At 48.8% G+C, this 13,123-nt stretch overlaps 1 protein-coding gene across 2 annotated transcripts in view; it reads right to left on the reverse strand.

The window, feature by feature from the left end:
• Nucleotides 1–13,123, reverse strand: part of PHF8 (PHD finger protein 8) — an 852,864-nt gene that overhangs the window by 571,600 nt on the left and 268,141 nt on the right. Inside the window, exon 3 of one of the 2 annotated variants that reach the window (XM_069645307.1) lies at nucleotides 19–139. In XM_069645307.1, coding sequence (XP_069501408.1) covers nucleotides 19–139 — 121 coding nt within the window. Of the gene's footprint in view, nucleotides 1–18; nucleotides 145–13,123 lie in introns of both variants that reach the window. The other variant, XM_069645306.1, reaches the window with a different exon arrangement.

Genomic DNA, 13,123 nt, shown 5'->3' on the forward strand with positions numbered 1-13,123 from the left:
GGTGATGAGATTTGTTACCTGGGGAACGTCCGGCCCCTCAGCTCCTTGATGAAGAGTTGGGTGCCTGTTTGGATTGGCTTTGTCATCTCTTTGATCACCTGTTGATCCAGTTGCTTCTGACTTCCACGGCGCTTTTTCACTGAGCCAATAGGGGAAGAGAAGGAAAAAGGGAAAGTGATTGACGGACAGCAATTGCAAAGCATGTTTGCCATTTTGCTATCCTACAATGAGCAAAAAAAGCACAAACTAATACAAGAGAGGAAATACTGTGCACTATTGCTTTCAGAAAAAGAGCAGTGCCTTAAACTGTCCAAGCCAATAAACAGTGAAAGCGCCTAACAGTCTAGGGCCATTCCGAGATGATTTGTATTTTATTGGTAACTTGTATAGCAGCACATGTAAAAATGCTTCAGGCATCATGAAAAAAGGGCGACAGCGAAAGAGGAAGATGAGAAGAACGGTTGGAAGGGTAATGGGTGGAAGAGATGGAGAGGACAAGGGGTGGATATTTACAGTAACCCAGAACCACATTGCTGAGTCTCTCATGACGGTAATTAGAACAAGTACAAAGGCGACAATGGTTCAAATGAAGTAAGATCACATAGTTACTTGTACATATGAGTGAGTTTCCTATCAAGAGGAAGGAATCAGCACCTCCAGCATGAGAGGCTTTTCCTGAATGTGACCGAATAACAAATATATCTCGAAAACGTGGACGTTTGTAACAGTGAAAGGGGCATAGATTGGAGAAGAGTCTGGCACCTATTCTAGATCATTTAGGGGTAGCATAGGGTACAGATAGGGTATGATCCCCTCCCTAATTCAGTCTCTCTTGGGAGCCTAGAGCTAAAGTACAAAATCAGCAATGAGAAGCTCCCTTTTGGGGCCTGAACAGACCAAGGGCCAGAACCCTGCTCGAGCCAGGACTTTGTCCGGCTCACCCTTTACCCAACTTCTGCTTCCACACCTGGGGATCCATCCACCCACTGGTTTATCTCAAAGCAGAGCCTCTGGTACCTCAGAGGATCCTGGATACTTGCTTTTTTTGGGGGAGTTAATTGCCTTTGGGTAACCTATAACCCCATTGTAGCCCAACTCAGAACTTATACCTGCTTCTTCTCAGCGAACCATTCACCCTTTCCCGTTTCCGCTCTCCCACCTGTCCCATCTCTCTCTTTACTTGCCTATTTCTTTTACCATTCATCATACATCTTGACATCGCTCCATTTCTCCGCAAAATCCCTCCGTCTTCCTACATCACGGGCCACTTCAACTCTTATCACCCTCAAATTTTACTTTGTGCCATCACAGAAACCGGCATCTCCCCTTATGACTGCTGCACTAGCAGCTCTCCACACTGGCTCTGCTACCTTCTCCCACTCTCCCTGGCATGTTAGGAAGGGTGATCTGATATGAGGATATGGCATTTAAAACGCATCTGTACACAAGTGTTTCTAGGCATCACAAGACAAGGGAGAGAAGACATAGGGAGGACAAGACAAACAATCTTACTAGTCCTTGTGTCATTTGAATCGTGCAAGTGCGATAATAGAAGTGCAAGAGGAAGGAGAGGGGGATGTACAAGCGAGAGTAAAGTGGGAAGTGCGATCAGTGCATCAATGTTCTGAGTAAGTGCAGCCAGGGCAGCTCTGGGTAAGTGCAAGTTGGCAGGGGGGCTGTAGGGGTTACAGTTACAGCCCCTAAGTGCATGGTAGGCCAGGAGGCAGTGCAAAAGAGACTGGTTGTGGAGGAGCCTTGTACCCAGTGAGACTTTGAGGGAACTCAGCAACCTGTCGGCACAGCTGACAGGAAAGTTAGCAAGGAAGCGAGAGAGAGAATGCAGGAGGAGAAAAGGAGGGTCTTGAGCTGCTTCCGGAACTTCAGGTGGTCCGGCTCAAGTATGAGAGAGGCAGTGAGGCTGTTCCAGAGAAAGGCACCTGCAGAGGAGCAAGATCTACCATTCACTCTCTGCCTGGAGAAGAGTCTGACCCTCAGAGTTGGAGGCAGCTGAGCTAAGGGCTCTAGAAGGATGGCATTTCGGAGAGTTGGATGTCGTGCGGGCCCCGGCCACAGAAAGACTTGTGGACGATGCAGTGTGTCTGGAACTTGATCCTTGCAACCACTGGGAGCCAGTGGATAGATTTCAGGGCTGGAGAGACACAGTCTCTGGGCTTGAAGCCAAGGATAAGTCTTGTAGTCCTGTTCTGGATTAGTTGCAGGGGGCGAAGAGTAGAGGTAGGCAGATTGAGAAAAAGAGGCTGTTGCAGTAGTGCAGCCTGGAGAGAACCAGGGCGCTGGAGACAGCGATTATCTGGGGGAAAGTGAGGAAAGGTAGAATAGCTCTGAGGAGGTGCAACTGGAAGTATGCCTTTTTGGCAAGGTCTGTGTTGCGAGAAGAAGAGGACAGAGTGGAGTTGAAGATGACGCCAAGGTTTTTTGCCTCACAGGAAGGCGAGGGTAGAGAGCCCGAGAAAGGCAGCCAGAGTGAGATAGGGAAAGTGGGAGCAGGGGTCCCAATGAGAAGGATATCCATCTTGCTGGCATTAAGGCAAAGATCGTTGGAGGCGCACCAATCGTGAATCGTGGATAGACAGTCAGGAATGAGGGAGGGAGGAGAGGAGGCTGAGGGAAGACTGGAAGACACCCGAGTGTCATCCACATATCACTAAAAGTTAGAAGGGATGGTGGAGATCAGGTGAGCCAAAGGGCTCAGATAGTGTCATGATTCCTGACCCTCATGTCCCCAGCCCTCCAAGATGTCAGGCTGGAGCCAGGCCACGATCACCTACATGGCCCTCAAGGGCCTCTCCATCCCTCCAAAGACCCACTTGGAGTCAGACCTGGCACTTGTGGCACCAAACTCACTCACTCCCATAGGATAACATTGGGGATTGGACTTGTAGTGTATTGATGGGGACAAGATGGATGCCCCCACATATTTCGGTTCCCAGAACTGCATGTGCGGTCTAGTCTTTTGGGTGTGGTTCAGCCCAGACACCCCTAGGATACCCAGAGACTATTTAAGCCACACCCAGGCTGAGAAACATGCTTTGCGTTTTCTGCACCTGCAGCGTGACACTCACCGTGTTCGGATCGGTCTCCAGTAGGCCTGGATCTGTCTTCTGTGCTCAGCTCCTGCAAGAACACCGTTAGGAACAGCCTTACCTTGCGGCGCTTCTGCCCATCATTCATCGCCCCTTCTGTTCTGCGGGCATCTTCGGCGGTGTCATTCCCATCCCGGCACGCCGCTTCCTAAGGAAAAGGGAAAAGAACAGAAAAAAGGCATTGGTAAGCATTCTGCAAATCTTCACTTATTTTTAAATACTGTACGAGCTTCAAACGCTTACCTGAATCCCAGCCGTTCTGGGGGAACTCTGTCTCCGAAACTTCTCATCCATCTGCAAGAGGGAAAAGACACTCCAGGGTAGCGTGGAAACATCTAGAGGCGCCGCATACCGCGCTTACCCGGCGCATTTGTTCTTCATAACGGGCATCCACGCTGAAAACGTTGCGGCACCTAAAAGACACAGAAAAAGAACTCAGTTCAATGCAAATACGAAAGGGGTGCATCGCGCTCTCACTCACCTTCAGCGCTACTCATCTCAGCAGCACGCTGCCATCCCGGGACTCCGGCCATCATCTAAGGAAGGAAAGGAACAAAGTTAGAGAACTGTTCAAAAGATTCATTATACTTGCTTGTCAAGACTCTTGCCAGTGAAGTAACTAGGCAGCAATGAGCCTGCATCAATCAACGCACCACTGCGGTGAAAGCAGGACAGAGAGCACACTATCCAAGAAAACAAGGTGAGCTGTGGATCAAAGGGAAGGGTTGGACCCCGGGGAAGAAGGGGTTCAAGCACACAGAGACAATAGGGAGTTAAACTCTACCAATCCTGTGTTTCAGGCCCAGTCTCCAGTCGAATAGCCTCCAGGGAAGGGTTTGAGGTCGTAAGAGGTCAGAACAGGCTGAGTGACGTCCCCGTGGATACCAGGTGAGTGTTACAGACGCAAAGCCTCACATCAAAATCCACCGGGGCGTCATGGAAACGTCAGAAACCGACCAGTTAGCCCACATGTTGGGGCAGCTACGTTCCGAAGTACATGCAGCCAGGCAGGAGTCAACACCCTGAGGAGAGAGCTGATAGTAGCCAAAGAACGCACTGATGAATTAAGCCGGCAACTTCTAAAGTCACAAGCAGGGCATGCACCATTGCCGGGAAGCGTGCCCCCGATGCCAGCGCCATCAGCCAATCCCGTTCAGATAACCCTTCCTGGGGCAGTTCCCTTGGACCCGCCCGAATGATTTACGGGGGATCCCAAGAGGTTTGCAACGTTCATGAACCAGTGCCGCCTGCACTTCCTTTGTAGGCCAGGGGCCTTTCCGAATGACCAATCACGGGTCGCTTTTGTGCTATCCTACCCAAGTGGTAGCGCCGCGGACTGGTCTGTACCCTTTGTGGCCCAAGACGATCCTTTGCTGCATGACTTCAGGGGCTTTCAGCAGGAGATGGAAAAGCTGTTCGCCCATCGTACTCAAGGGCAGGCATTAGACAACGAACCTCTGTCCCTACGCCAAGGGAATCAAGACCTATTAACATACATAGCCACGTTCAATAGACTCGTAGTTGAAACAGAATGGCGAGAAGAGAACCATGTTATTTCATCAGGGGTTGCGGGGGGAGCTCAAGGATATTCTCGCACTAGTAGTGAACCCCCCGAAAGACTGCTCAGAATTCACTGACCTTGTTGTTCAACTGGATCATAGGTTGCAGGACCGAAGAGCAGATCGAACCAGACCGGACCCTCGCCCTATGTATGTGCGTTCAAAGGACAATACTGCCCGAACAAAGGAAGGTTCAGGAGAACCAATGCAAATGGGGGGGGGGAGGGGGGGTCAGATCCCCCTTGACTAAAGTGGAAAGGGATAAAAGGAAACAGCAACAGTTATGTCTGCAATGTGGAAGGTCAGGTCATTTCCTTAAAGAGTGCCCTGTGAAGCCACCGAGGACGACGGTAGGGGCCACGGACAATGAAGATACCATCAAGGAATCGGAAAACTCCCCAGCCCGGCAAGTGTAGGGGTCCACTTGTCGAGCGAAGGAAGTGAACTACAGACCTCCCATTTGCACTATCTGTGGTCTTGATCAATCACCAACAACCATCTCGGATGCACGTAGTAAGAGCGTACATAGACAGTGGAGCCGTTGGGAATTACATCGACCAGGATCTTGCGGCAAAGATGGAGCTTCCGTTACACCCTAAATCAACCACCGACACTGTTACCACTGTCAACGGCACGGAAATAGCTTCTGGTCCAGTATCCCAATGCACTGCAGCTTTAACCCTTCTGTGCCAGGATGGACACCAAGAATCTATCATTTTCGACCTCATTAAGGCACCACAGTTCCGGTTGATTTTGGGAATGCCATGGTTGGTAGCTCACAATCCTCGAATCGATTGGCGAGCAAAAGAATTGGCCTTTCCCGAGACTTACGCCCACACATGTTATCGCCAAGAGAAACAACCAATAGACACCAGAACCTCCATGCTTGCGACTGTGGCAATCGGCACCCTACCAAGTGAATACCAGGACTTTCAAGATGTCTTTCAGAAAGAACAGGCTAATACCTTGACACGGCATAGACCATACGATTGCCAAATCGACCTGATACCCGGCGCACAAATCCCTTGTGGGCGAATTTACGCACTCACGGAACCAGAAAACCAGCACCTGAAGGCCCATCTTGACCAATACCTGGCCAACGGGTTCATCCGTCCCTCGAAGTCTCCAGCAGCCAGTCCTCTATTCTTCATACTGAAAAAGGAGGGAGAATTTGAGAATGTGCATCGACTATCGCGCACTGAACCAGATTACCGTAAAAAATCGCTACCCCCTGCCACTGATTCCCGAATTGCTTGATCAAGTCAAAGATGCCCAAATCTACACAAAACTAAAAACTAGACATGAGGGGGGGCATATCACCTTGTTCGCGTAAAACAGGGGGACGAATGGAAAACCGCTTTTCGCACCAAATACGGCTTTTACGAATACCAAGTAATGCCCTTTGGCCTTTGCAACACGCCTGCTGCATTTCAATACTTCATGAACGATGTCCTACGGGAATTGATGATGTTTGTGCTCTAGTGTACATCGACAATATCCTAGTATATTCTGCATCAAAGCAGGACCACGTTAAACACGTCCGATCCGTATTGGAGAAACTCCGTCAACACCAGCTCTACGCCAAGCTCGAAAAGTGCTCATTCCACGTCTCCGAGGTGGAATTCCTGGGCTTTATTCTCACCCCGAATGGAATCCGAATGGATATACACAAGGTAGATGCTATCCTGAACTGGCCATCCCCAAATTCATTCAAGGGGGTTCAAAGTATACTGGGTTTTGCAAACTTCTACCGCTGGTTCATCCCAGGATTTTCGCAAATCGTGCATCCCATCACGTCATTACTAAGGAAAAGCAACAAAAAGTTCCAGTGGACAACAGAAGCCGATGAGGCTTTCCAGGAACTCAAAGCAAGATTCACATCTGCCCCAATCTTACGCCACCCTCGCCCTGATCTCCCATACCTGGTGGAAACAGATGCCTCAAGCATGGCTATGGGAGCCGTCCTCTCACAAAAGGACCCCGAAACGGGCCAGTTACACCCTGTCGCCTTCTGGTCGCGTAAATTCACACCCCCTGAACTCAATTACGCTATCACAGACAAAGAACTCCTGGCCATTAAGTCAGCCTTTAAGGCATGGCCGCACTACCTCTTGGGCGCCAGACACACAATCACCGTAATAACTGACCACCGGAACCTCCAGTACCTAAAAACAGCAAAGGCCCAATCCTCACGACAACTACGTTGGGCTCTTTTTTTTGATGAATAGGTAGGACTACTTGATTACATTTCGACCGGGGGTGAAAAACGGGAAGGCCGATGCCCTTTGCCGTATGGGGGTGGAAGAGCAAGGGTATCAGACCACTGACCCAAAAGCAATCATCCCGAGTGACAAGCTCCTAGGAATCACAGCAACCATAACTCAGAAAGAATTACATGAAGAAATCCAAAACCTGATGAGTCCGGAGCAATTACAAGCGTGGAGTGCACAAGGAGAACATTGCATGATAAAAGATCAGTTGCCCTACTTCAGGAATCGTTTATTCTTACCAAACCAAGAACTACGAGAACAAGTCATGTCGGGTTATCATGATTCCTTGATCGAGGGCCAGCCCGGAATCGCTAAAACCCTAGTCAAGGTAAAAAAAAATTATTGGTGGCCCGCTTGGCGTAAAGACATTATCCAATTCATCCTATCTTGTGGAGTGTGTGCTCAAAACAAGTCATCCAAGCAGAAACCGGCTGGGCTATTACAACCATTGGAAATCCCACCAGCACCCTGGTACACCTTGTCCCTCGATTTTATTACTGACTTACCACCAAGTCAAGGGTTTAACACTATTCTTGTGGTCGTGGACCTATTTTCACAAATGGCACATTTAATTCCTCTTAAGGGGCTCCCAAATGCTTCCACTCTGGCAAAGGTATTTCTTGAAGGCATTGTACAGCTCCATGGGTTTCCTTCAGTTGTGGTCTCAGACCGAGGTACTCAATTTCGTATCTAACTTCTGGAGAAAATGCTGCTCTATGGCCCAGATCGACATCCGGCTATCCACCAGTCACCATCCCCAAACGGATGGTCAAACTGAGAGGACAAATCAGACGCTCAAGCAGTATCTGCGTCGCATGTTACACAAAGCTGAAGGAAGCTGGTTCGACCTATTATGGATAGCTGAATATGCTTATAATAATTCCCTACACACCAGCACTGGGCAGACACCCTTTTATACCATGTATGGCAGGCACTCAAGTACTTCGGAGTTGGACGTTCCTACAACCCTGGAAATGCCAGCAGTCAAAACCTTGCACACGACCATTTCTCAAACCTTTAAAAGGGCAGCTGAACACCTACTTCAAGCTAAGAATCGCCATAAGAAGTTTGCTGATCAACACCGAGCAAAGGCCCCCAACTACCAAGTGGGAGACAAAGTCTGGCTGGCGTCTAAACACGAGTCCATTAAAAGGAGCCCGAACTTTCAGTCCAAGATACCTGGGTCCATTCACCGTCACCCCGTGATAAATCCTGTGGCGGTCAGACTAGCTTTGCCGTCAAACATGCAGATTCATCCTGTGTTCCACGTGTCTCTCCTTAAACCTGTTCAACCTGGGACCCGGGTAGCAACGCCACCGCAGCCAGTACTAGTCGCCGGGGAGCCAGAATTCAAAGTCAAGGACATCCTAGATTCAAAGTATGTCAGATCCAAATTATACTACTTAGTAGACTGGAAGGGGTATGGTCCACAAGACAGGACATGGGAGCCTTGTGAGTACATCCATGCACCTCGCTTGCTTAGATTATTTCATCAAAACCATCCAACCAAACGAGGACCAGACAGAAGAGCCACCTTGAGAGGGGCCTTGCGGGGGGATGGGGGGAGTGCTGTCATGAATCCTGCCCCTCATGTCCCCAGCCCTCCAAGATGTCAGGCTGGAGCCAGGCCACAATCACCTACATGGCCCTCAAGGGCCTCTCCATCCCTCCAAAGACCCACTTGGAGTCAGACCTGGCGCTTGTGGCACCAGACTCACTCACTCCCATAGGATAACATTGGGGATTGGACTTGTAGTGCATTGATGGCGACAAGATGGATGCCCCCACATATTTCGGTTCCCAGAACTGCATGTGCGGTCTAGTCTTTTGGGTGTGGTTCAGCCCAGAGACACCTGGGATACCCAGAGACTATTTAAGCCACACCCATGCTGAGAAACATGCTTTGCGTTTTCTGCACCTGCAGCGTGACACTCACCGTGTTCGGATCGGTCTCCAGTAGGCCTGCATCTTTCTTCTGCGCTCAGCTCCTGCAAGAACAACAACACCGTTAGGAACAGCCTTACCTTGCGGCGCTTCTGCCCATCATTCATCGCCCCTTCTGTTCTGCGGGCATCTTCGGCGGTGTCATTCCCATCCCGGCACGCCGCTTCCTAAGGAAAAGGGAAAAGAACAGAAAAAAGGCATTAGTGAGCATTCTGCAAATCTTTGCTTATTTTTAAATACTGTATGAGCTTCAAACGCTTACCTGAATCCCAGCCGCTCTGGGGGAACTCTGTCTCCGGAACTTCTCATCCATCTGCAAGAGGGAAAAGACACTCCAGGTTAGCGTGGAAACATCTAGAGGAGCCGCATACTGCGCTTACCCACCGCATTTGTTCTTCATAACCGGCATCCACGCTGAAAAAGTCGCGGCACCTAAAAGAGACAGAAAAAGAACTCAGTTCAATGCAAATATGAAAGGGGTGCATCGCGCTCTCACTCACCTTCAGCGCTACTCATCTCAGCAGCACGCCGCCATCCCCGGACGCCGGCCATCATCTAAGGAAGGAAAGGAACGAAGTTAGAGAACTGTTCAAAAGACTCATTATACTTACCTGTCGGACTCTTGCCAGTGAAGTAACTAGGGAGCAACGAGCCTGCATCAATCAACACGCCCCTGTGCTGAAAGCAGAACGGAGAGCACACTATCCATGAAAACAAGGTAAGCTGTGAATCAAAGGGAAGGGTTGGACCCCGGGGAAGAAGGGGTTCAAGCACACGGAGACAATAGGGAGTTAAACTCTACCAATCCTGTGTTTCAGGCCCAGTCTCCAGTCGAATAGCCTCCAGGGAAGGGTTCGAGATCGTAAGAGGTCAGAACAGGCTGAGTGACGTCCCCGTGGATACCAGGTGAGCTTTACAGATAGACATTGAAGAGCCAGGGTGAGAGGACAGAGCCCTGGGGAACACCACATTTGGAGTGTGTGGGGTTACTCATCAATAAGGCCCTCAACACTGCCCCTCTACCTGCATCCGATATCAATTCTTTCTTTTTGACTATGTCACTATTCAATGCCTCCCTCCTACTCCTCTCACTGTTCTGGCTTTCTATCGACTCACGGGTCCTCTCAACACCTCCTTCCCTGAACTGACCCTACTCCTTGAGTCACTTCCTACTGGCATTAACACTGTCATGCTGGGGGATATTAACCTCCCTAAAACCTCTGCAGCCACCTGACTAACTTAACTTCCTCCTATTTGACCACTCTAATTCCTCCACTACCAGCGTACCCATTCCGATGGAAATTCTCAACCTTCTTCGCTCTAATTCACTCTCTTCCTCTAACCTCACCATGGATTGCTCTCCATCTGATCACTCCATTGTTCCCTTGAACATCATAGTGCCGCCACACCTTACTCCTCATCTCCCCTCTTCAATGACCACAAGGAAAGTCAGGCAGCACTTTCTTGCGCATTACCTTGATGATGTGAGGACCTCTTAGCAGTCTCTTTCCCCTATTCATGCCTCTTCAATTGACTGTGATTTTGCTGATTTTCACTACACACATATGACTATCCTGCTAGCACATTCACATCTTCCCCTCTTCAGCCTTGGATCACCTTTGAAATTCAGACCCTCAATACAAACATGTGCTGTGACTTACGACACTGGCACACATTATGGACACCTAACCTACTCCTAGCTTATTAAAAATGTCCTTGCTGCCCCAACCTCTGCAATGCATTCTACCAAATCCTACTACTTCACAAACCTAATCTCCTACCTTTGCAATCACCCTCACAAACGTTAATCTAACACCCAATCTTTGCTCATACCTCCCCAAGCCAATATCCATCGCCTCCTCCCTTTCTAATGAATTTACTTGCTACTTTTCCTCTAAAATCTGTGACACTTGCAGCCCATATGCCGCTCCCTCCCCAACCCTTCTTCTGTCCACCACCACTCCTGTTAAATTAGCACCTATTCTGCACAGTGCCAACCTTTCCTGCGTACCGATCGACCCTTTTCTAAAAAAAGAAATCTGTTTTTTTTCTTTTTTTTTTTCAAAATTGATTTTATTGATTTTTTTTTTAAAACAAGGACATTGTGGATGTCGATACATTCGTAACGTAGTAACAAAGCATTTGCAAACTGAGAAGAGAGAGGGAGATGGAGGGAACAAGGGGACGGGGGGGAGAGAAGGGGAGTGAGAGAGAAGGATTGAGAAAGTGAAGAAAATGCGTTACATTTCTTTTTGATGCCAAATATCCCTGTTTTGATCCCCACCCTCCTCCCCCCCACCCACCAACCCTGACGGATGCGGTAAACAGTAGAATTAAATAAAAGTCTGTGAGGGGAGTACTTGTATGCATTCAGATACTGAGACATCAGGAAATCGAGTGACAACAGACAACACGGTTGAGATTACATGCTGCTCGATACAATGGGGTTCAGACAAATTCTATTGCACACTTGGTTTTATGTAATGTACTTTGCTCGAAATTCAGACCACTCATAATCAATAGAGGTGGGGTCTCCATGGATGGCTGCAGTAAGTTTGTCCATGTAGAAAATGTTACGGGAGACATTGATCCACTCTGCTTTCGTTGGTAGGCTTGTCCTTTTCCACACAGTTGTGAGACAAGCTCTTGCTGCTAAGAGGAGGCCGTGCGTCATTTTGGGTAATTTAATCATTGTTTCATCCGTCTCTTCTAGGCCAAATAAGATCATGAGTGGTTGCTTCTCCCTATCCTCCTCTTCGAGCTATTTAATCCAGCTGAGGACTTCATCCCAATATGCTTGGACCGCACTACACCCCCACCACATATGCCGGTAGTCTGCCCTCTGTCCGCATCCCCGCCAACAGAGAGGGCTTACATCTTGGAACATTCTAGCTAGTCTGAGTGGGTCATAATGCCATCTATATAGTAGTTTGATGCAGTGCATTTTATACTGACATGAGATGGAGGTTGTCGATGTCCTCCTGCATATCTTAAGCCATGTCTTAGGGGAGAGTCGTCTACCGAGATCAGTTTCCCACTTGTGTTTTAGTGTAGTTGAGGGGGTTGTGTTTACTTCAACTAGTGCTGTGTACATTGCGCTTATGAGGCCCTTGGAACCTGAACGGGTGTCCAGTATAGTCTCGAACGGAGTAAGATCTCTCTGCAGAGCTTCCCTCCAGACCTCCTGAGTCATGACTCCCTTAAGCTTTAAGTATTGGAACACTGAAAGTGGACCCAGCCCTAGAGCTTCCTCCAACTCCTGAATGGTAATAAACGTGTTGTTCCTCCATAACTGCCCCGCCCTCTCAAGTCCTGCATCGTACCAAGAGTCAAAGCTTCCTGGATCTGGGATATCGTCCCTAATCCCCGGTGACCATAGGTGTGCTAGGGGGGAGGGCCAAGTTGTAATTCCTTTCATTCCTTTATTTGGCTTCCATATGTCCCATATGGTCCCGAGAATGGGGTGGTTTTTAACCCTGTTCATTAATTGGGCCTCTGGTACCCATAACCATTCCCCTACAATGAATGGTCGTATGTGATAGTTGTCTAGTCTTATCCATTGGGGTTCTTTTTGCTGCCTGACGTGCGGGATTAGTACTCTTAGTTGGGCTGCTCTATAATAAAGTTCTATATCTGGGAGGCCTACCCCACCGTTATCTTTCTTGAGATGGAGCAGAGCAACAGGTACTCTCGGTTTTTGGCCTTGCCATAGAAAGGTGTGCAGGGCCTTTTTTATAGTTGTAAAGAATTCCTTGGGCATTTGGATGGGGAGCATTTGGAACATGTATAGCAGCTTTGGTAAGATGAACATTTTAATTGTGTTCAAGCGCCCCATCCATGAGATGGTGAGCCTTGTCCACCTCTCGATATCTTTTTGAATTGTGTGGAGTATCGGAGGGAAGTTGGCTTCAAATAAGTCTTGCAGGTCTCGGGTGACATTGATACCCAGGTAGCGCAGCGTGGTGAGGCTAACCTTCATCCCCAAAGATGTAAAGCGCTCCACCTCGGCGTCCCTAGTTTTGTCAAGCGGGAGGAGGACCAATTTGCCTGTGTTAATCTTTAGACCTGCCAGTTGGCCATATTCCTCGATTATTTCCATAGCTGCCGGTATCGAGCTTAGGGGGTCGGTTGTGTGCAGGAGGATGTCATCTGCATATAGGCCTAGTTTATATTCTTGGTCTCCTACTACAATTCCCGTCACCCTCTTGTCAAGCCTTAGCCTCTGTGCCAACGGTTCAAGGGATAA

The sequence above is a fragment of the Ambystoma mexicanum genome, chromosome 2p (assembly GCF_040938575.1).
Source record: "Ambystoma mexicanum isolate Mex_15411 chromosome 2p, UKY_AmexF1_1, whole genome shotgun sequence".
Taxonomy (NCBI): Eukaryota; Metazoa; Chordata; class Amphibia; order Caudata; family Ambystomatidae; genus Ambystoma; species Ambystoma mexicanum.